Source organism: Paramisgurnus dabryanus, chromosome 24 (genome assembly GCF_030506205.2).
Source record: "Paramisgurnus dabryanus chromosome 24, PD_genome_1.1, whole genome shotgun sequence".
Classification (NCBI taxonomy): Eukaryota; Metazoa; Chordata; class Actinopteri; order Cypriniformes; family Cobitidae; genus Paramisgurnus; species Paramisgurnus dabryanus.
The window spans coordinates 4,059,590-4,084,588 of NC_133360.1; the positions used below are offsets into that span (position 1 = coordinate 4,059,590).

General features: G+C 36.5%; 1 protein-coding gene and 4 long non-coding RNA genes across 6 annotated transcripts; 3 read left to right on the plus strand and 2 right to left on the minus strand.

Moving 5' to 3' along the window:
• Positions 1–982: 982 nt before the first annotated feature.
• On the minus strand, positions 983–2,867 carry LOC135721216 (uncharacterized). Its single transcript, XR_010521453.2, has 4 exons — positions 2,745–2,867; positions 1,542–1,596; positions 1,281–1,359; positions 983–1,130 (listed from the first exon to the last, which is right to left on the minus strand). It is a non-coding gene; the product is annotated as an uncharacterized lncRNA (long non-coding RNA).
• A 585-nt stretch (positions 2,868–3,452) lies between these two features.
• LOC135721213 (uncharacterized) lies at positions 3,453–5,406 on the plus strand. Its single transcript, XR_010521450.2, has 3 exons — positions 3,453–3,585; positions 3,712–3,857; positions 4,572–5,406. It is a non-coding gene; the product is annotated as an uncharacterized lncRNA (long non-coding RNA).
• A 1,003-nt stretch (positions 5,407–6,409) lies between these two features.
• On the minus strand, positions 6,410–8,971 carry LOC135721210 (uncharacterized). 2 transcript variants are annotated; one of them, XR_010521448.2, is made up of 4 exons: positions 8,633–8,971; positions 7,852–7,884; positions 7,578–7,725; positions 6,410–6,860 (listed from the first exon to the last, which is right to left on the minus strand). It is a non-coding gene; the product is annotated as an uncharacterized lncRNA (long non-coding RNA). The 2 variants fall into 2 exon arrangements; XR_010521447.2 differs by lacking the exon at positions 8,633–8,971 and having other exon boundaries at positions 7,852–8,621.
• Positions 8,972–20,216: 11,245 nt separating this feature from the next.
• LOC135721258 (SLAM family member 5-like) lies at positions 20,217–21,248 on the plus strand. Its single transcript, XM_065243450.1, has 2 exons — positions 20,217–20,778; positions 20,920–21,248. Exons 1-2 carry the CDS (start codon positions 20,439–20,441, stop codon positions 21,246–21,248), a joined length of 669 nt encoding a protein of 222 aa, XP_065099522.1. The 5' UTR covers positions 20,217–20,438.
• An 86-nt stretch (positions 21,249–21,334) lies between these two features.
• LOC141281630 (uncharacterized) lies at positions 21,335–24,771 on the plus strand. Its single transcript, XR_012335999.1, has 3 exons — positions 21,335–21,446; positions 21,537–21,602; positions 24,547–24,771. It is a non-coding gene; the product is annotated as an uncharacterized lncRNA (long non-coding RNA).
• Positions 24,772–24,999: the final 228 nt, after the last annotated feature.

Sequence of the window (24,999 nt, forward strand, 5' to 3'; positions counted from 1 at the left end):
CTCCCACCGCTACCAACAACTCTTCTATTGTCACGCCAGGCTCCGGTACACACCTGCACCCATTTCTGAGTGATAGATTAGGCGGTGTTCGCCCGGGAAGAGACGCCATCCCGGCGTCCTACACGGGCACACAAAACCGTAACCTTTTTTTTTAACTTAGATCGAAAAAAACGAGGGGAAAAGAAAAAAGAAAAGAAAAAGTATAAGAAAAAAGTGAAAAGTTTTGCACAATCACTCTGAGACGCGCACTCAGTCCTCCTCACCCGCACTCCCAACATGCAACACGCAGAGAGAGAGAGAGAGAGAGAGAGAGAGAGAGAGAGAGAGAGGAGAGAGAGAGAGAGAGAGAGAGAGAGGGGCGCGCGCTGCATGCAACATAGAAAGGGAGGGGGCGCGCTGGGTGCTTGCAACAATGAATTAAGACGTTTTTAAACAGTAAAATATAAATGTAAATGGGGATCATGAAAAATCTATTTGTGGCGGCCAGCGCTGATTCTGTGGCGGTGCGCCACGAATAAATCAACGTATGGGAAACACTGTAGTTAAAATGGGAGTAAGTTTGCGTCGACTGATCTAACGTTTTAACGTCTGATGCGTTTATTATCAAATCATTTCACATAATGAATCCACTGACGCGAGTCACGCGACACAGCATATGCCAGTGGTAAACAAACACTCATGTTCAAATATTCATGCACGAGTTTTGGAAGGCGTTCCCTAGGAATGAGCTTTGAAGGAGGTAGGCTGTTCTTACGCATGCGCTCATTTAAAAAACTCAGTAACCGTTTTTGGATTCTCAGTCGGCGAAAAACATCCTCTTTTGCGCCTTTAATCTCAAAAATCTTTGAAAAAATGCAATAAAAATGTATTCATATGGGGTACATTTGCAGATGTTATTAGTTTCTGCCAAATGACAACACAAACTAGACAAAATATACTTATTCCTAAATGTGTTCTACAAGAGTTAACTATACCTGTGCAGTCGGGGCAAAGATGAGGTCAATTTGCCTTCCTTTAGATCCACCTGCCTTCTTCAGCAATCTGATGAGCTGATCAGTGTGGTAATCAAGTTGTGCAAAAAACTTTGTGATGAGGGGAACAGTGGTAATCCTCAGAAATTCGGCTTGCACCTTTGAATAATGTCCAAAAACAAAATATTAATGGTGTATACTACAACTTTACTGAAAGACCCTTTGTTACTGTATTCTTTAATTCTTTCACATGGTCATTTAATGCATTATACAACATTGTTCATTGATGTTTTAAGCAGCAGTTTATACCTCAGGCACAGTGAACAGTCCTGGCCATCTAGTCTTGAACTCTGATATCATGGGTTGGTCTCTGACTACCTCCCGTCTCCTGTATGCAAAGGTCTTGTTCAATAGTCTTGTTCAATAATTCAATAAAATAATATTTTAAAAACTGAAATTATTAATTGCTACTGTAAAGTAAACAGGATACAAACAGAAACAACAAATGAAAAGGTCACGCAAGAAATAATATTTACTGTTTTTTCAATATTTAGATGTTGCAGATCTTACCTACTGTGAGTGGAGCACCTTGGCAGGAACACAAAACACACCCTTTATTAAGGACCTGGAAAATTGCAAAGGATAAACAAACAAAACAATTTAATAAGGACTTTGTGAAATTGAATTAACAATAAAATAGTCATGCTTTGTTATTTTTAAAGTAAAAAATGGTTTTAAACTAATTTGTATTAACCAATGTTTATTTTGACAGTGGATTTTAATTATTTTTAGTCGGATGGATGAACTTTGCAGTTTCAAGATGAGAATAACTGTAGCAGTGTTTTTAAATTAAGTAGTATGTTAACTGCCTACATTTCTTAAATATATCTGCAAAACATATAGGGGCGGTTTCCCAGACAGGGATTAGACTAGTCCTGGACTAAAATAAATGCAAGCGCTGTCCAAACTGAAAACAACTTGATAATCCCTGTCCAGGAAACCACCCCGTGTATTTTTTGCTTAAGTAGAGTCAAACACTTTAAATTCAGGAGTGCACGGCAGTCGCGCTGCGCAGTCGGAGACCCATTGATGTGTATTGTCAAACACAAAGGAACACTTATTTATGCTAAAAATATTAATATATATATATAAGATATCTAGAAAACATGGATAACAAATTATTAGCTTACAGACATCGATGTGCACATCCCTACTTTCAAACCACGTTTGATTCCCTCAGCAGGCGGAATACACATTTTTCACATTAAAATAAATATATTTATCACACTAACGTTATTTGAGAAGTGTTTGCGCCTTAAAATTAAGAAAATATGACATGAAAGACAGGCAGAAGCCCTGCAATTAGCATGAAAAATCCGTCGTAGACTTGCTCCAGTTAACAAAAATCCATCATAGCGACGGAGAACTCTGATGAACTAACCTGCGCCAAGTGCCTAAGCAAGCATGCGAGCTTCAGAGCTAGAACTAAAATTAAAACACTAGAACTCTATAAAACAGTTTGGCCAGTTGCATAAACAAGTCACTAAGTTAAGACTGTGTCTTGAAATTAGTTAGGACTGTCTTACTTTTCTGCTTTAAATTAACATTAGACCCATCTACATTTTTTTTTAATAAAACGTATGATGTTTTTTTCTTCATGTCTTGAAAAAAAAATTAGATGACTGACTTTGTAAGACTCTAAGCAGTTTATGTAATCAGCCACAGGTCAAAAATAAAGAAAATATATCTTATTAAAAATAAATATACTCATACCTTTACCAGCCGTTGAAGAGGTAAGACGTCCCTCTGTCCAAACCAATCGAGGAAAAACTTTGCAGGAGTCAAGCAGGTTTGCAGAGAATTGCTGTGAATTATCTTTGTGCACGTGTAGTCTGGCGAGTCATCTTCTTCTTCTTCTTATTTGGGGTTTATGGCAGTTCGCATCGCACTATACTGCCACCCTCTGGATGTAAGAATTTTTAAGTTCCCATAAATAGTTTGTGTTTAGACAACCCCTTAGGATTTTGTACAGTTAATTTGAGACATAATTACGTTGACCTTAATAGAAAAAAACATTTTAAGTCAACAAATACAGTTATTATAAGTAAATTGAATATAAATATATAATGTAAAGTCCACAACCTTCCTTGTTCATTTTTTTGAGTGCACGTCATGGAAGGTGTGCCGTATATTTTCCTGCTTTTTTGTCCTTTGCCAATCACACCTATGATAATGACATTGCGTATGAAACAAACTGTCTGCTTAATCAGATGAACAGACCCGCGTCAGTTATTCGTGACTTCGCTACGCCACGAGCAACACTTGATTCTATTAGAAAAAGCTTTTTTAAATGCCTCGCGTGACGTCTGGTATATTAACTGAAAAAAAAATGCTTTATAGTGCCACACCTTAAAGCTGACGTTTTCAGAAGAGAACCTTGTTGTTTTAAGATCTAATTTTGTCCAAATTTTGTATGACTGATATAATACTTATTTCATTATTGCTCTGTGTATGTGTGACCTTAATCATTTGAGGTTGTGTGTTGATTTCACCTCTGAATATTTCCTCTTATAGGTCCATCATCCTTGCATGCGCTACACACTCAAAAGCATTGGTAAGTAATTCCTATCACTGTTTTACTGCTGTTAGGAGCTAAATCTTATTTTTGTAACTAATATACAATTATTATTCTTTGACTCGCAGTACTCAAATATACAATGGTTGGTTAATTTGTTTTCAGATAAATGCTGAATTTAAAAGAATCACTACTGTCTTATGTTCCTGTGTCACCTGGACCTCCAATCCAAAAACCTGATGAAACTCTTCTATCAGAAAGGAGGACAGCTAGCAAACAGACTTCAAACAATGAATGATCAAATGACAGAAGTAAGTAATATAGATTCATAGACATAAAAATGTGTAAACCTTGTTGGAAGTACAGAAAATGTAGTATGTTTTAGTTACATCTTTTGGCACAAGGGTCATTAAAACACCTGGGAAGATTTAAAGGGATAGTTCACCCAAAAATAAAAATTCTCATCACTTATTCCCTATCATGTTGTTACAAACCTTTATAAATGTCTTTGTTCTGATGAACACTAAGGAAGATATTTTGAGGAATGTTTGTACCCAAACCAATCATAAGCCCCATTCACTTCCATAGTGAGGAAAAATACTATTGAAGTGAATGGGGCTCATGAACAGTTTGGTTGCAAACATTCCTCAAAATAAATGTCTTCCTTCGTGTTCATCAGAACAAAGACATTTATACAGGTTTATAACAACATGACAGTGAGAAAATGAGAGAATTCACTTTTGCTGTGATTGTCAGGTATGGTAGCACACACTCGAAATGTGGCCTCTTTATTTAACTCATTCCAGTCTAGTAAACGCACACACACACCTGGAGCAGTGGACAGTGCCGCTGCCTTGCTTTGTAACACATATATTTGTAACCAATTGTAACATGCTGTGGCAATGCACATGGGTCTGTATACTTACATTTATATTTGTTTGCATTGTACTAATTTCCAATGACACTTTTATTGTAACAGTAACTTTTTTTCTGTTTCTTTAACTACATTTGTCTGTTTTGTACAGGGCATGGATGAAGTCAGCATCAGCGAGGTCATTTGAAGACACCACTGTTGGGATTTGTGCTCTCAAACAACATCCTTCTTGTGATGAAGAAGAGGATCTTTGTATAGTCCTGGAAGGCATGAAGGTGTTGCAACATCGTGCCATGTTGTTTGAGCTGATGTATGCCTTAAACCTGAGCTATCCTGATCTCTGCTTTATTTTTGAGGAAATCCAAAAGATTTTAATGGAACTGCATTGAGCGTAACTTTAACGAACCGTTTCTTTCAGTGAAAGGATCAGAAAGACTGTGCTGCTCATTTATGTTCTTTTTATTTATCTGTTTTAAGTGTTTTTTCTTATTAAAACATTAACCGTTTGCTGCTCAGAGTTGATTTTGGAAATGGTTGTTGTATTTTGTTTTTGTTGAATCTTTGATTATCAGTTTATACAAATGCTGTAGCTCTGACTTTCTGAAGGATTGATATTTTCCAGTTTGTAAATCCATTTAAAAAATAATAGTACTTACTGTTTTGCATGTCTCTTTGGAATGCAGTGTTTGTGCTTTAGCACTTCTAAATCTACTGTGATAGTAACTATTTTAAACATTTGGGTCAGTTTCACAGATGGGGCTTTTTCTAGTCCCAGACTTTTGCAATGCCTTAATTTGAAAACATATTGCACTGACATATCTTGACATATATCAGTGCCATTGTTTTGTCTCAAGATGTACTCCAGTGTTGTTTTTGTAAGGTAGGTTTGTTTGTAAACTTTTTTTTGTAAAAAATATCCTAATATAACTAGGGCCTAGTCATGGATTAATCTACAACCTGTCTGGGAAATTGCCCCTTTGTATGAACTGCATGTGCTGATTGTTGTAATAGTTATTGACTGTTAATGAATTAATGTGTAATGATGTCATTGAATTGATGATCTGAAAGCAGTGGTTTGCCTCACACTGAAAAAAAAAATCCTTTCAATTTACGTAATTTTAATGTGTACATCGGTCCCACATAATCCGATTGTGTTAAACCAACATAATTTTCCTCATTTAATTTTTATGTGTCAGACCAAAACATTTTAATTGTTTCAAGTAGTCTAATATAAATATGTTGACTCAAAGTGCTATTTCTCTTTACTATAACACATTTATTTTGTAATGTTTAAGTAATTTTATTATGTAAGGGGACTAGATTTTCATCTGTAATTCCAACATGCTTTTTAATGCTTATATTATGGGATTATGTAACTCTAAAGCAATTTCATTATGTTTCTGGCACCAGAATAATCATCCATAATTATCCAAATGTTATTTATTTCTTTTTTAAATACAAAATACATTTGCATTGGCATAAAAAGCAAAGAGTTTTAAACAAAAGTTTAGTGATATTGAGGCAAACCACTGCTTTCAGATCATCAATTCATTTAAATCACTACACATTAATTCAACAACAGTCAATAACTATTACAACAATCAGCACATGCAGTACATACAAAGGGGCAATTTCCCAAACAGGTTGTAGATTAATCCATGACTAGGCCCTAGTTATATTAGGATATTTTTTACAAAAATGTTTACAAACAAACCTACCTTACAAAAACAACACTGGAGTACATCTTGAGACAAAACCATGGCACTGATATATGTCAAGATATGTCAGTGAAATATGTTTTCAAATTAAGGCATTGCAAAAGTCTGGGACTAGAAAAAGCCCCATCTGTAAAACTGACCCAAATGTTTAAAATAGTTACTATCACAGTAGATTTAGAAGTGCTAAAGCACAAACACTGCATTCCAAAGAGACATGCAAAACAGTAAGTACTATTATTTTTTAAATGGATTTACAAACTGGAATATATCAATCCTTCAGAAGCTACAGCATTTGTATAAACTGATAATCAAAGATTCAACAAAAACAAAATACAACAACCATTTCCAAAATCAACTCTGAGCAGCAAACTGTTAATGTTTTAATAAGAAAAAACACTTAAAACAGATAAATAGAAAGAACATAAATGAGCAGCACAGTCTTTCTGATCCTTTCACTGAAAGAAACTGTTCGTTAAAGTTACGCTCAATGCAGTTCCATTAAAATCTTTTGGATTTCCTCAAAAATAAAGCAGAGATCAGGATAGTTCAGGTTTAAGGCATACATCAGCTCAAACAACGTGGCACGATGTTGCAACACCTTCATGCCTTCCAGGACTATACAAAGATCCTCTTCTTCATCACAAGAAGCATGTTGTTTGAGAGCACAAATCCCAACAGTGGTGTCTTTAAATGACCTCGCTGATGCTGACTTCATCCATGCCCTGTACAAAACAGACAAATGTAGTTAAAGAAACAGAAAGAAAGGTTACTGTTACAATAAAAGTGTCATTGGAAATTAGTACAATGCAAACAAATATAAATGTAAGTATACAGACCCATGTGCATTGCCACAGCATATTACAATTGGTTACAAATATATGGGTTACAAAGCAAGGCAGCTGCGCTGTCCACTGCTCCAAGTGTGTGTGCGCGTTTACTAGACTGGAATGAGTTAAATAAAGAGGCCACATTTCGAGTGTGTGCTACCATACCTGACAATCACAGCAAAAGTGAATTCTCTCATTTTCTCACTGTCATGTTGTTATAAACCTGTATAAATGTCTTTGTTCTGATGAACACGAAGGAAGACATTTATTTTGAGGAATGTTTGCAACCAAACTGTTCATAAGCCCCATTCACTTCCATAGTATTATATTTCCCCACTATGGAAGTGAATGGGGCTTATGATTGGTTTGGGAACAAACATTCCTCAAAATATCTTCCTTAGTGTTCATCAGAACAAAGACATTTATAAAGGTTTGTAACAACATGATAGGGAGTAAGTGATGAGAATTTTATTTTTGGGTGAACTACCCCTTTAAATCTTCCCAGGTGGTTTAATGACCCGTGTGCCAAAAGATGTAACTAAAACATACTACATTTTCTGTACTTCCAACAATGTTTACACATTTTTATGTCTATGAATCTATATTACTTACTTCTGTCATTTGATCATTCATTGTTTGAAGTCTTTTTGCTAGCTGTCCTCCTTTCTGATAGAAGAGTTTCGTCAGGTTTTTGGATTGGAGGTCCAGGTGACACGCAGGAACATAAGACAGTAGTGATTCTTTTAAATTCAGCATTTATCTGAAAACAAATTAACCAACCATTGTATATTTGAGTACTGCGAGTCAAAGAATAATACATGTATATTAGTTACAAAAATAAGATTTAGCTCCTAACAGCAGTAAAATAGTGATAGGAATTACTTACCAATGCTTTTGAGTGTGTGCAAGGATGATGGACCTATAAGAGGAAATATTCAGAGGTGAAATCAACACACAACCTCAAATGATTAAGGTCACACATACACAGAGCAATAATGAAATAAGTATTATATCTGTCATAGGACGCAATTTTGGACAAAATGAGATCTTAAAACAAGGTGCTCTTCTGAAAACGTCAGCTTTTAGGTGTGGCACTTCAAAGCAATTTTTTCAGTTAATATACCAGACGTCACGCGAGGCATTTAAAAAAAGCTTTTTCTAATTGAATCAAGTGTTGCTCGTGGCGTAGTGAAGTCACGAATAACTGACGCGGGTCTTTTCATCTGATTAAGCAGACAGTTTGTTTCATACAATGTCATTATTAATGTAGTCTATTGATATCATCTGGTAAATTACTTACATGTATAACGTTACTCTGGACAGAATAACGTTTGGTTAGCGTTTTATTTGTCCTGAACCGTTTCCATAGAACAACTGAGTAAAAAGTGCCTCAAAAGTCAACTCAAATCTGACAGTTTTCAACTCGGATAAAACTACCAAACGTGAAATAACGTTATACAGCTGACATTTTTAAAACGCTGTTTTTCTTTATGAGCCTTACACTTAAGTTACTGACTGACTGACTGTAACGTTAACTTACTCCACCAACATCCTCCAAACTCATTTTTACTACAAGTCATTGCAATGGCTACATATTGTAAAAAAACTGTCTATCTAGTGAAGATGTATCACGTATAAAGTGAACATAAATAAATAATAGAACTTACTTTAATAACGTGGTGTCCGTCTGAGAGAGTTCTTCTGACTGACTGCTGCTGCTGAGTCTTCATTTTGGCGCCCAAAACAAACGATGTTTATTCTTCCTTTATGGCGATTGACGTCCTTTTTATTGAGCGTTACTGCCACCTTCTGTTTAGGAGGTGCCATTTTGTGTGCAAACTCAATTTTATTGCTTTAAGTATTCAATTCAATCAATTTTAATCAATGTGAGAATAATGTGTTCATTTTACATTCAAACAAAACATTTTCATCATAATCAATTAAATTATGTTTACACAAGGAATATAAATATTTTGTGTTGCATATACATGTTTATTTTATTTAAATTCAAAGACCCACCAAGTCATTTTTTTTCAGTGAATATCACTAAACATTTGTTCAAAACTCTTTGCTTTTTATGCCAATGCAAATGTATTTTGTATTTAAAAAAGAAATAAATAACATTTGGATAATTATGGGTGATTATTCTGGTGCCAGAGACATAATGAAATTGTTTTAGAGTTAAATAATCCCATAACATAAGCATTAAAAAAGCATGTTGGAATTACAGATGAAAATCTAGTCCCCTTACATAATAAAATTACTTAAACATTACTAAATAAATGTGTTATAGGAAAGAGAAATAGCACTTTGAGTCAACATATTTATATTAGACTACCTAAAACAATTCAAATGTTTTGGTCTGACACACAAAAATTAAATGAGGAAAATTATGTTGGTTTTACACAATCGGATTATGTGGGACCGATGTACACATTAAAATTACGTAAATTAAAAGGATTTTTTTTTTCAGTGTACTTACGATGGACAGTTGTTTAATTTGGACTTCTCTGTGCTCTCCATGCTCTTTGATTTTAGTTGGATCTGTTTTTCTGTCTTTAATTTTGAAGTGTTACTGTGATACATGTATGAATTATAATGTTAGGCTAGTAACGTAATAGTCACATCTAGGTATGTTAACATCAGGCACCCAGCACTGACTCTGTTGGTACTATTATCCATGCAAAAACTCCTTGGCATTCTGACTTACAGAAACCGCTACTAGCCTACAACACAAGGCACGTTTCTTGTTTCTGCCTCTCAGTTGCGTGCGCAAGCAGTGATGACGTCGCCGAGAAATCCATCTATATAATATGCTATAAATGAACAAACTTCTCTTGTGTTTTTAGGAAAGATAATGTACTAAGATTTTTTAGGGCGGGCTTTAAGAGAGCTTGTGATTAATTTTATCTGATGGGAGTTTCAAATTTAATTAATTTCTTTAAATTGGTTTATCATCATAAACAGAGGGGGTCTTAGGCATAGGTAGGTAGCTTGGGGCCCCCTAGCAGCAGTTATATTAGGGGGGCCCCAGTCAACCTAATAAATAAATAAAAACAAACCCTTATCATCATGAACACTTCAAAAGCATTGTAAATGTAAGAATTACATTGAAAATTTGAAATAGTAGTTAAAATGTCCAGATCAAGTTTATCCGTCACTATACACATACACCCCCTTCTTTCACAATGAAATGGACTAGTCCGTAACGGTGCACCCTGCACAGGGCGAAAGATAAACACGAAAAGTACACAAACAGGGACGAATCAAGACAAATATCAACGCGAAAATGGGGCGTTGGTGAATCAGTAAGTAAATAACGTTACTGCAGAAAAAAATTATTTAACCCTTATGTTATGTTGGGGGATGTTTTAGTCCACTATGGGGTGCTGTTGATTCTTAATTTGGCCACAATTGTTGTGGTGTGTTTCAGCAAATGGAATGATTTTTGGTGAAATTTTATTTTGACACATAATTTGGGAAACTGCTTTAAAAAAAATCAAAAACTTACGTTATGTCTGTAAAGAAAACATCTACTAAATTAAACTGCTGTAAAAATCAGATTAATATTTGGTTTCAAATTTTTTGGCATAAATTTGTTAATCAACCTCAGTCCTGATTAAAACTGCTAAATGTTTAATAAAAATCCATGATGTTTACTCTTTAATTGCCAATGATTTTTTCAAAACTAATTGGAGAAACACACATACAATTACTTATTTTCAATATAAAAAGTGATTGTGGACTGGATTTTTTTACCTTTTATTACAGTCTTGAGCATGTAAAAGATTAGTAACAACATTGGCTTTGATGCTATGTTAGTTTTTGTGCAGCATCAAATTTCAAATTTTCCTCCCTCATTTACTGTTTGAGGCTGTTTTGTTTGTGTAGTGCACACTTTGTGTGTTCTCTGCTTTCCATCTTCATATTGAAGTTAAAAAAATCTTTCTCTTTTATAGATCTGATGGGGGGGCCATAGATACCTTCGCCTTGGGCCCCCAATTTGCTAAAACCGCCACTGATCATAAACGATATTAACAGTGCTTTCTCTTCCTGACTTTACATCACAACACTGTCAGATCGCTGTAGTTTTGTTATTTCAGACATCTGAACTGTTGAAGAAAATGTTTTTCATGTTTGTTTATCTCTCTTTGTGCTTCACTTCTCTGGTTGGTAAGTTATTAATGTTTCTTAATGTTTTATTACAGCTATTAGTACAGAGTTTTTTTTATTTAAGACTAAAGACGCATTTGATTTAATTATCATATAAAAATTAAGATATTATAATGAAATCTTGTTTGGATGTCTCACATAATCTAAATATTTACCAGATATTTATATTATGTTAATATATATATTTATTTATATTAATACTCTGTTCATTGTTTATGGATTTAGAGTTAAAATAAGAAGCTTAATTTCTTTATATTTGAAGATAAAAGGTTTTTCCTCTATTAAGATTTGTTGTTGTTTGTGTGAAAGTCTACTGAACTTTAATTCTGTCAGTAAAGTTTAGGACTCATCAGAATCTGAATGGAAAATGTATGAATCTTTTTTTAAATACATAAATTAATATTTAACCAAACCAAAGCCTAAAGGCTGTTTTATTCGTTAAGAGATCTCTTCTTTTTCCATGCTGTTGAAGCTTTTTAGTAATTTTCTATATTTAAAGTGTCCCTGAAGCTCAACTGTTAGATCAAAACATTAACAGCACAAACGGTTGTGGGTTTGATTTTCAGAGAACACACACTGATAAAGAGCTCTTTAATGGTTATAAGTGTCAAATGCATAGATGTAACGCATTTTAAGAAATCTTTCTTCCAAAGCTCACATTTCTAAATCTCTTCCCAAGTTTTTCTTAGTGTTTTTGTTAAAGATTAAAAAGACCAAATAAACTTAACTTAAAAACTTTGATAAACTTTGATGTGTTTGCAGGTGATGAAGTGAAGTCAGTGTCAGTGATGGAGGGAGATTCTCTTACTCTACACACTGATACTGAAATACTGAGTGCTCATCTGATAATGTGGATGTTTGAAACTAATAGGACTCTCATAGCTAAAATCAATAAAGACACCAATAAGACATCAATATATGATGATGTTTTTGATGGGAGATTCAGAGACAGACTGCAGGTGAACACTGAGACTGGAGATCTCACCATCACAAACATCACAACTCAACACACTGGACTTTATCAACTGACCATCAGTGGCAAACAGAAGACCTCACACACATTCAACGTTACTCTCTACGGTGAGTAAAGATTTATGGTTTGTCTTCTCTTATATATTTGAGCATTTGGCAAATTAACTATAACAATTACTCTCAATAATAGTGTCTCTTGCTTTACATTGATATGATTTTGATTTTTGTTTCTGTTCTCACATGTTTTCAGCTCCTCTGCCTGTTCCTGATATCAGCAGAGACTGTACACAAAACTCTTTATCAGTCTCAAAATGTGTGTTGTTGTGTTCAGTGTTGAATGTGAGAGATGTGAGTCTGTCCTGGTACAAAGGAAACAGTTTATTGTCCATCATCAGTGTGTCTGATCTCAACATCAGACTCTCTTTACCTCTGGAGGTTGAATATCAGGATACAAACACATACAGCTGTGTACTCAACAATCCATTCAGAAACCAAACTCAACATCTCAACATCAATGAAGTCTGTCAGCCATGTTCAGATAAAACAGGTGTGATTAATAGTGCTTACTTACTAAGCTGATCTAAAGGTCAGACCGACAGGTTTAGTTACATAATAATATTCACTAATCTGTGATCAGATTCAGTAACAGTAATGTCTGTTATTATTCATTACAGGTCTCACCTTCATTCTGATCTGTTGTGTTGTTGGATCTCTGATGATTGTCACTTCTGTCCTGATCTTCTTGATCTGTAGGAAACACAGAAACACACAGCAACAGGGTAAATATCAACTAGTACTAATACAGCTGTATGGTAATAACTACCGTATTATAACAAATAATGACATAATTATTATTGTTCCTAAAACAGTTCAAACCAGAGAAGAAGAAATCACTTATGCAGATACAACATTCTCTAAAAGAGCAGCAAATAAACCGGTGAGATCATTTATTACTATTTATAAGATTACCTGAAATCTGACAGATTTATTTTATCACACGTGTGGACACACACAAGCGCGTACAATAAATATGTTTTACCTGTTGTATAGTTGTGTAGAGGGTTGAACCGGTCCAATCATTTATACATACAATAGACAAAGATATTTATGACAACAAGATGAACGTAGCTGAAACAAATCAGACAAATCTAAAAGAGGACAAGAGAAACACAAAAACTAAACATAAAACAAAACACATGTTGATACAAGTAGAGATGATTCAGAGAACAAAGATGATTTAGTGTCTCTACTAATCTTTGTTCAGTTAGTCTTATTAAATGCATATACTATAATATTATTTATATATTATATTATATAATATATTTTAGTATAAAGATGTCTATAATCTATATGAATTGCCATTATAAAATACATTTTTAGCATGAATGTCTTAAAGATAAGCGGAATTTTTTTTAAAAGAACCGCCCCTCCACTTTAAGAAAAATACACATGCACAACACTCGACCTTCTCCAGAGAGGGAGCATGCACGAGCCTAGTTCTTCTCTTCGCTCTGTTACCAAGTTGCTGTCGGCATGTTTACTAGGGACGAACCTAGGGACAAGCACGTACGACGGCCTTACGCCAACATATCACTAGAATGATTGGCAACTGGGATGACCAATAGTCTTGATGATCCAACCGGAAAAAAACGTCCTCTATACCTATAAGATAACAAAACATTCACTTGTACAGTATAAATTCATTCATCCAGCACATTTTTAATGCACTGTTGGTATATATAACAATATATCTATACCTTCTGCACACACTGAGATTGTTTATATTGTGTACAACTGGTTTGCAACACAAGTGTATTGCAGTGTGAAATGTTTTAGTGAGTGAGAATTTTGAAAAAGCATGAGCAAACACTTTAACTTCCTTAACTTGTTTAAGGTTTTAACAAAAGAAAAATGATCAGACAAATAAATTAAGGCCACTATGAATTTAATTCAGAAAACACGGTTAGTGTTTTGGTAATTTAGTTTTTGTACACTGGAAAAGACACTGTTAAACCATCACATGGCAAACTGATGCCTTCAAATGCCTTCTGGTACCCAAAGTGAGACAAAGTTAATAGATATTTGCTTTAAATGTGTTAGTGTGTGTGAAAATATAGTGAGAATCAAACCCACTTGCGCCGCGCGAGGGCGGTTTGTTGATGCGTCACACCGCAGTCAAGGTTCAAAATAGTTTAACTTTTGCACTGCACTCTATGACGATTACCCGCGCGGCCAATAGAAATGGGGCATCCAAACAAGCAAATCAAAATCAAAATGGACGAAAGCTTATACTGTGCGTTTCGGAATTCTCGAAGCTTTATAATACAAGTTAAAGATCCTACAGAGACATCAGAAGGAAAGCCGTGTCATGGAAACATGTAGCAATTCAAGTTGGCATGTCAGGTGTGTTTTAAGTCAGGTAGCTTGTTATAGGTAGTCAGTTTAAAGTATGATAAAATGGAAACGGGCAACATCAGTCTCTGTATTCCTTATCGACTATCTAATGCAAATATAAACACTGTAGTAATTTATTGAAAACCCTGCCTACTTTGGTCTGGCCATCAGAGCACAAATCGCTTGGCTGCGCTGAATCCAGCAGCGAGCACAGCGCACACTGCGTCCTATGTGAAAGCCGCATAAGCCCCCATGAAATTAAAATTAAACTTTTTTCTGGGCGCTCTGACGTCTGCGTCGACGGCTCTGGGCGCTCTGACGGCTGAACAAGAGCTCCCTTCCTCCTGTTCTTTCTTCGAGGCCGGGGTGCAGATAGTGGATGAGGTGGTGCTCTTAAGTCGGAGGAGGACCCCCCAGACGAAGACTCCCAGGAGATCCTCCTCTCACGCTTCCCTCGAAGGGACAGAGGTGGGGAGCGGCTCTCTGGAGCCAGGGGAGAGAGTTCAGGGTCGCTCTGGTTGGGTTCCGCCTGGAGTTAGCTCCGGATCCAAACACTATCGGATCGTTCCAGAAAGGACCCGGTTCACGCGCCAGGGGAAAGCACCGACCTCTCCGTGCCAAACGACTGTGCATGTCTGCTGGGTTCTAGTTTGGCGCGTTCGTAATGTGAGGATTTCAGACAAAGAACGAACCCAAATGCAGACAGGACTAAAATGAATAATTTATTAACAAAACAGGGAAAACAAAACCCACGAGGGGGCAAAACAAGACAGGATAACGAAACACTAAACTAACATAAAACTAAACATAAACCAACAATAAACTACAAATAACAAACTAGACTAAACACTCTTAATACTCACAGATGCACTACTCAGGAACACGACAAGGAAAGTAACAAGACGAACGCGCACTGGACAACAAACACAAGGACTCTTAAATAGGGAGAAAGTAAATTACATACACCTGGAAATCATTACAAGTAAGGGATCGGGGAAAAAGTGACGAGACCCGGGAAATGCGTGGTCAGAATAAACCAAAACTAAAACCGCACATTTCCCACATAAAACATGGTACTGCCAGGACCCCGAACACAAAGACTAGATGTAATAAAACACATGATTTCAGACGGGTCCTGAAAACACTGACATACAGCTGTTTGCCCTAGGGCAATACTTCCGGTTTTTATAAGTTGCAGAAGAGCGCCCCTGGTGGATAATAGCGGTATTGCAGATTGACGAGATAACTCGTCAATGGCGGGGAAAGAGTTAATTTATCCTCTTATTTATTGCCCGTGTGTTTGCCGTCTTGTGCAGATTCGTTTTGTTACATGCCTCATGTCTAGTATTGTGAAAGAGTGATACAGTATACACTCACCTAAAGGATTATGACCACCATACTAATACTGTGTTGGACCCCCTTTCGCCTTCAGAACTGCCTTAATTCTATGTGACATTGATTCAACAAGGTGCTGAAAGCATTCTTTAAAAATGTTGGCCCGAAGGCATGAAGCTCCCACTCCACCACATTCCAAAGATGCTCTATTGGGTTGAGATCTGGTGACTGTGGGGGCCATTTTACAGTGAACTAATTGTCATGTTCAAGAAACCAATTTAAAATGATTCGTGCTTTGTGATATGTTGCATTATCCTGCTGGAAGTAGCCATCAGAGGATGGGTACATGGTGGTCATAAAGGGATGAACATGGTCAGAAACAATGCCCAGGTAGGCCGTGGCATTTAAACTATGCCCAATTGGCACTAAGGGGCCTAAAGTGTGCCAAGAAAACATCCCCCACACCATTACACCACCACCACCAGCCTGCACAGTGGTAACAAGGCATGATGGATCCATGTTCTCATTCTGTTTACGCCAAATTCTGACTCTACTATCTGAATGTCTCAACAGAAATCGAGACTCATTAGACCAGGCAACATTTTTCCAGTCTTCAACTGTCCAATTTTGGTGAGCTCATGCAAATTGTAGCCTCTTTTTCCAATTTATAGTGGAGATGAGTGGTACCCGGTGGGGTCTTCTGCTGTTATTGCCCATCCGCCTCAAGGTTGTTTATGATGTGGCTTCACAAATGCTTTGCTGCATACCTCAGTAGTAACGAGTGGTTATTTCAGTCAAAGTTGCTCTTCTATCAGCTTGAATAAGTCGGCCCATTCTCCTCTGACCTCTAGCATCAACAAGGCCTTTTTGCCCACAGGACTGCTGCATACTGGATGTTTTTCGCTTTTCACAACATTCTTTGTAAACCCTAGTAATGGTTGTGCGTAAAAATCCCAGTAACTGAGCAGATTGTGAAATACTCAGACCATCCAGTCTGGCACCAACAACCATGCCACCCTCAAAATAGCTTAAATCACCTTTCTTTCCCATTCTGACATTCAGTTTGGAGTTTAGGAGATTGTCTTGACCAGGACCACACCCCTAAATGCATTGAAGCAACTGCCATGTAATTGGTTGATTAGATAATTGCATTAATGAGAAATTGAACAGGTGTTTCTAAAAATCCTTTAGGTGAGTGTATATAGTGAAGTTTTGTCAAGTTCTTTGTTTCATTAGTCTAGTCTGTTTGGTGTCAGTTTAGTGTTGTGTATATCTGGTTCACCTTGTTTTGTCCCCTTGTGGGTCTTTTGTTTCTGTGTTTTATTTAATAAAATCTGTTAATCAAAGTTTGCGCTTGGGTTCTTATCAAGCCAACCCTTCTCCATAGTTCCGTTATAACTTCCTGTTTCAGTTAAACTGATGTCAGCCCATTAAATAATGTTGCAAATTCCAAAGCACTTCAATGGGTTCTTTAACTAAGCCTGGGATTGATCAAACGGAGTATATGCTAGCAACCAGTTACTTGTTACTAGTGTTTTTAACTTTGTCTTTAGTCTTATTTAATGCATACACAACAGTCTCTGAATATAGATTAGTGATAATTGAATTAATTGTTTTGATTATTATTGACTTAAATGTTTGTTTTCGTATGTTGTGTTTTTATGTGTACAGGGATCTGCAGTAGAGGATGATGTGGTGTATGCAGGAGTCCAGTGATGATAAACAAACTCTCTGTGATTCTCAGATCAACATTCAGATGGTTGATCTTCTTCAGTTTTAAAAGTTTCTCATGAACAGAGTTTTGTATAATATTACATAAAGTGAATATTACATTTGAGACGTCTGTCTTCTCTCTCACTTCAAGATCTGTTCCTCCTCCATCACATTCACAAGGTTAAACCTCATGTTAACATCCAAAAATGCAACTATAGGACAATTAAATAACATTGATAGACAGCATTTTAAAGAAAGATTAAACTGTAAAACATTATCAGAAACACTGTGATCTAAATTTAAATTAATTACTAAGAGTGTAGATATGACCTAAAGTCATAGTGGTTTTAAAACAGAAAGCATGACTTTTATTTTAGTCACTGTATGCGTGTGACACTTTTAGAGCTTCATTCCTGAGTTGACGTTAACCCTGATGTAGAAAGAAATGTGGTTTAGTTCTGTTGGTGGACATGAGAGATGTGCTTGTGTTAGACTATTAGTAGCTGTTTATGGTTTATGTGTATATGAGAGGTGAGAATTGACCCTCACTTGACCCTCGTGCTCTCTGTAAGACCTTCTCTTCTCTTCTTTTTCCACCCGCCCCCCATGACGATTTTGCTTTTTTTGTGAAGTTCTCTGCGCCGCCCCCTCTTGCACATGTTCAAACTCCTGATACATGTGGGCTTCCCTCTTTCTCTCCCTTATATAAAGCGGATGTTTCCACAATCTTTGCTTCTAACAACCCAACTACCTGCCCATTAGATTCCATACCCACCCATCTCCTTCAGGCCATTTCCCCATCGGTTATTGCTGCTCTCATGCACATTATCTCTTTCCACTGGTACATTCCCCACTGATAACCCTACTGCTGAAAAAGCCCACACTTAATCCTGCAATGTTAGAGAACTACAGACCCGTATCACTCCTTCCCTTCATTGTCAAGACTCTTGAACGTGTTTTTTTACGAGCTCTCCACCTTCTGCACACAAAATCACCTCCCGGACAGCAACCAGTCTGGTTTCAAGAGCGGTCACTCTCCCGAAACTCACAATAACTGCTCTCAGTATTGAAGCCCTAAGGCAGGCAAGGGCGGCCTCCAAATAATTTGTACTGATCCTACTGGATCTATCTGCCACTTTTGACACTGTCAATCCCCACATCCACCTGTTGACCCTGAAGGCTTTGGGTGTCTCTGGTACAGCGCAACTGTGGTTCAGGTCTTACCTCTCAGGTAGGTCATTTAGAGTATCCTGGAGAGGTGACGTCTCAGAACCCCAATGTCTCAGTACCGGGGTACCTCAAGGCGGGAAATAAAAACGCTGAATTAAACACGTTCTCTGTTATTTATGCTCATCATTAGCCTTGTAAAATCACTTTCTTATTGCAGTTCACTCACCAAGTGCCACCACATGTAGCTAACTTTTAACAAGATTTACCCCAAGTTATATTAACATTTACGAGATAAACATTATTTCGCTAAAACTAAATTAAGATCTGTGGAAATTAATTAATTAATTATTATCTCCGCAAGCTATCACAGTTTGATCCAGTTAATGCATGTGTAAATGCATAGATAAACAGCGCTTTGTCAACAGCTTTTATATAAGCTATAACAACAAAATATTAATTATTCTGACATAAAATACCAGTTCGTTTTGTTTGCTACTTTCCTGACAAGTTCCTGACAGCAGGGGCGGAGTGGGACCAAAAAATCTACGGGACATTTCCTAGACCACCAGCTTTTAGTCACAGCACACAAACTGATGTTGTGTTACTCTCTATACAACTTTACTGGAGATCACAACACTGTCAGATTGTTGTTGTGTTGTTATTTCAGACATCTTAACTGTTGAAGAAAATGTTTCTCGTGTTTGTTTTTCTCTCTCTTTGCTTCACTACTCTGGTTGGTAAGTTATAAATGTTTTATTACAGATGTTAGTACAGAGTTATGATGTTTATTTTGATTTTAGACTAAATATGCATTTGATTTAATTATCATATAAGATATTTTCATGAAATCTAGTTTGGATATCTGTGATCTCGCATAATCTAAATATTTACAGGAATTTTTATGTTAATACTCATTACTTAATTGTTTATGGATTTATAGTTAAAATGAAAAGCCTAATTTCTTTATATTTGAAGATAAAAGGTTTTTCCTCTATTAAGATTTGTTGTTTTTTGTTTGAAAGTCAACTGAACTTTAATTCTGTCAGTAAAGGACTCATCAGAATCTAAATGGATATTTTATGAATCTTTTGTTTAATTACATAAATAAATATATAACCAAAACAAAGCCTTAAGGCTGTTTTATAAATTCAGAGATCTCTTATCTTATCCAGGTTTTTTAAATCTTTAAATTGTTTTAGTTAACACGTTTACTGTAGTTTACAGTATGCTATGTTACATTTATGTTATTCCAGAGTCTTGATGAGTTTACTATTCTGTTTGTTTCTGGCTTTTGAAAGTCACTTCGAATTAAAGCATTTTCTTAATGCCTTAATGTAAATAATTACAGTACTATTATACTAAAATATGGAAAAATAGAAATAAATAATGTGTAAGTGTAAATTCAGACATCTCTTCTTTTTCCATGCTGTTGAAATTTTTTTAATTTTAAGTAATTTTTTATATTTAAATTGTTCCTGTAGCTCAACTGTTAGATCAGAGCATTAACAGCACAAACGGTCCTGGGTTTGATTTTCAAGAACACACACTGATAAAGCGCTCTTTAATGGATATAAGTGTCTGCTAAATGCATAGATGTAACGCACATTTTAAGAAATCTTTCTTCCAAAGCTCACATTTCTAAATCTCTTTCCAAGTTTGTCTTTGTGCTTTTGTCAAAGATTAAAAAGATCAAATAAACTTTACTCCAAAACTTTGATGAACTTTGGTGTGTGTGCAGGTGATGAAGTGAAGTCAGTGTCAGTGATGGAGGGAGATTCTGTTACTCTACACGCTGATACTGAAATACTGAGTGCTCATCTGATACTGTGGAGGTTTGAAACTAATGGGACTCTCATAGCTAAAATCAATAAAGACACCAATAAGACATCAATATATGCTGATGTTCTTGATGGGAGATTCAGAGACAGACTGCAGGTGAATAATCAGACTGGAGATCTCATCATCACAAACATCACAACTCAACACACTGGACTTTATCAACTGACCATCAGTGGCAAACAGAAGGCCTTACACACATTTAATGTTACTCTCTATGGTGAGTAAAGATTTATGGTTTGTCTTCTCGATTATATATTTGAGCATTTGGCAAATTAACTATAACAATTACTCTCAATAGTGTCTCTTGCTTTATATTGATATGAGTTTGATTTTTGTTTTTGTTCTCTCATGTTTTCAGCTCGTCTGCCCATTCCTCTCATCTCTATTTACTCTCCTCAAAACTCTTCATCAATCTCAAACTGTTTATTATTGTGTTCAGTGTTGAATGTGAAAGATGTGAGACTGTCCTGGTATAAAGGAAACAGTTTATTGTCCAGCATCAGTGTGTCTGATCTCAACATCAGACTCTCTCTACCTCTGGAGGTTGAATATCAGGATACAAACACATACAGCTGTGTACTCAACAATCCCATCACAAACCAAACTCAACATCTCAACATCACTCATCTCTGTCAGCCGTGTTCACATACAACAGGTGTGATTAATAGTGCTTACTTACTGATCTAAAGGTCAGACCGACAGGTTTAGTTACATAACAATCTTCACTAATCTGTGATCAGATTCAGTAACAGTAATGTCTGTTATTATTCATTACAGCTCTCACCTTCATTCTGCTGCGTTGTGTTTTTGATGGATGTCTGATGATTGTAGCATCAGTTCTAATCTTCAGCATCTACAGGAAACACAGAAACACACAGCAACATGGTAAATATGAACTAGTACTAATACAGCTGTATGGTAATAACTACAGTATTATAACAAATAATGACATAATTATTATTGTTCCTAAAACAGTTCAAACCAGAGAAGAGGAAATCACTTGCAGATCCAACATTCTCTAAAAGAGCAGCAAATAAACCGGTGAGATCATTTATTACTGTTTATAGGTTTACCTGAAATATGACAGATGGATTTTATCACACGTTTGCACACACACAAGCACGTACAATAAATATGTTTTACCTGTTGTATAGTTGTGTATAGTATTGTACTGGTCCTAAAACAAGCTGCTAGCAACCTTTTATACATACAAGACACAAAGATATTCATGACAACAAAATGAACGTAGCTGAAACAAATCAGACAAATCTAAAAGATTACAAGAGAAACACAAAAACTAAACATAAAACAAAACACATGTGGATATAAGTAGAGATGATTCAGAGAACAAAGATGATTCAGTGTCTCTACTAATCTTTGTTCAGTTAGTCTTATTAAATGCATATACTATAATTTTATTTATATAATATTATATAATATATGACAGTATAAAGATGCGCCATTATAAAAGCATCTTTTGCAGCGATTTTTCTGTGAGCATATTAGTAAACACCCCTGACCACTCGGTGAGTTCATGTCTTTGTAAACGAAAGTTTAATGCATTTTAGGAAGGATTGTTCCAGTGCACCTATGCAGCCATTGTGGGGGTGGGTGGGGGGGGGGGGGGTGGCGATACCACAGACACCGAAAATTCTCAGTCCAGCAGCAGATGTCCAAATATCAGTCAAAACCGTTGTATTTCATCATCCACAATCTTAAAACAAGGCTTTAAGTGTAAAATACCGAACTTGTCCTTTAAACAGCAATTCATCAACTGGCCACTAAAGGCAGGCTCCAAAAGGTAGTCAATTCCCATGTACCCCCATGTTAAAATAACCAACTTTACAGTAGAAAAAACGGTTAATGTTTTAGTAATTTAGATTTTGTACACTGGAAAAGACAATGTTAAACCATCACATGGCAAACTGATGCCTTCAAATGCCTTCTGGAACCCAAATTGAGACAAAGCTGATATGCTTTAAATGTTTTAGTGTGTATAAAAATATAATGAGAAACAAACCCACTTAAAGGCTCTCTAAGCGAATCTGTGAGACGTTAGTTATTGTTGACGTTTGAACTGTTTTCAAACAGACAGAGCGTAGCTAACTCCTCCCCCTCCCCCTCCCTTTCGTGCTTTCATGAACGCGCCCAACCCCCACCCCCAAATCCTTTTTGTCGTTTATTGGCTGGAATACTTTGTTTTGTGCTGCTAGGTTTGGCCACTATGTTGATATTGCTGTTTGTGAAGCCTGGGTTGTCTACAGAGATCGCGGTTTTTTACAGTTTGATCAGCGGACAGGCAGCAAGCAGATAGTAAGGAGATGTTTCCGGTATGTAACAAAAAATGTTTTATGGTCTAAAACGCGTCAATTCGCTTAGAGCGCCTTTAACTAAGCCCCCATAAAATGTAACTTTTTTCCTTTTAGTATACTACTAAATACATTAGGCTTAAAAATATATATATATATATATATAAACTGGTATGGTCCAAAACACAGACAAAAAAAATCTCATACAGAAAATATTGTCAGGAACAGGGGACAGATAAACCCAAAAGCAAGCAATGTCGGGGGTAAACAGAAAACACTTTAATAATAGACAAAACAAAGGCCCACGAGGGGGCAAACAACAGTAAACAGGATATATAGACACTAGACAGATTTAACACAAAACTAGACTTGACACTCAACTAGAACACTAGACTTAAACAGCAAATACAAAACGAACGAGCACAGGACAAGAAACACAAGGGCTTTAAATAAGGGAGTAAATCAAGAGGGGAACAGGTGGTAGGAATCAAACAATCAAAACCAATGAGAATGACAAGGTAGTGGGGTAAAAGAGACGAGACAAGGAAAACACGTGGCCTGATATCAACACACCTTGGCCATGTGTTCCCACACAGAATCCTGTCAAATAGAACTAGACATTAAAACAAGACAAGATTCTGACAGAATCCTGACAGTACCCCTCCCCCAAGGGGACACACAAGACAAACACAACATTACAGATAACAACAAGACACGACTCTAAACTGGTCAAAAAAACAACAAAATAAGGAGTCCAGGGGGAACACAAGATACAGTCCAGGGGGGTGCACAAGAAAAACAAGTCCATGGAGGTGCAGGAGTTGGGTGCCACAGGGGCAGCACAAATTGCTCTGGCTTCGGTGGCTGGGTCGGCTGCGCGGGCTGGATCGGCTGCTCTGGCTTCAGCGACTGGGTCGACTGCATGGGCTGGGTCGACTGCGCAGGCTGCAGAGGAACAGCAGATAAGATAGAGGACCCTGGTTCGTCCATCTCCATAACTGGAGCAAACGTGGCAGCGGTCAACCCGAGAACCGGGCCGAGCACAGCGGCAGACATCCGGAGGGCCCGATCGGACTTGGCGACGGCTCTCCAGAGCAAAAAAAAGATGGCCAACCGTTCTCATTCAGTCATCTTGAAGGGGAAGAAGGGGGAAACTGCAGTGGGCTCCGACATCGTTGCTGGGTTCAGAAGTGGCTCGTTTGTTCTGTCAGGAACAGGGGACATATAAACCCAAAAGCAAGCCATGTCGGGGGTAAACAGAAAACACCTTAATAATAGACAAAACAAAGGCCCACGAGGGGGTAAACAACAGAAAACAGGATATATAGTCACTAGACAGATTTAACACAAAACAAGACTTGACACTCAACTAGAACACTGGACTTAAACAGCAAATACAAAACGAATGAGCACAGGACAAGAAACACAAGGGCTGTTTCCTGTTTCAGTTAAACTGATGTCACCACATTAAATAATGCTGCACATTCCAAAGCACTTCAATGGGTTCTTTAACTAAGCCTGGGATTGATCACACTAGTGTTTTTTTTTTACTTTGTATTTAATGCATACACAAAAGTCTCTGAATATAGATTAGTGATGATTTAATGAATTGATCTGATTATTATTGACTTGTTATTAATTGTTTGTGTTTGTATGTTGTGTTTTTATGTGTACAGGGATCTGAGGATGATGTGGTGTATGCAGGAGTCAAGAGATGATAAACAAACTTGATGTGATTCTCAGATCAACATTCAGATGTATGATCGTCTTCAGTTTCTGTTATAACTTCAGAGTCTCAGTGTTTGTGAGTTTAAAAAGTTTCTCATGAACAGAGTTTTGTATAATATTACATAAAGTGATTATTCCATTTGAGACGTTTGTCTTCTCTCTCACTTCAAGATCTCTTACTCCTCTATGGAGCGAGATATGCGTCTTTATTACATGCGATAAATTAAATGATCTGAGAGAAATAAAACTATTTGAAAGAAAAAGTTATCACACTGATAGCAAAGAAGCATTTCATGAGAAAAAAAAGAATATTTGAGAGAAAACGTTTTCATACCAATAGCAAAAAATAATAATATTTGAGACTAAAAAAAAGTTTTGATAGAAAGTATTTTCTCATGATA

Bases quoted from the DNA above. Each gene is read 5' to 3' on its own strand.
- LOC135721258 (XM_065243450.1), top strand. From the start codon at position 20,439: ATGAACTTTGGTGTGTGTGCAGGTGATGAAGTGAAGTCAGTGTCAGTG. The intron at 20,779-20,919 runs GTGAGTAAAGAT...TCATGTTTTCAG, and splicing joins ATTTAATGTTACTCTCTATG to CTCGTCTGCCCATTCCTCTC.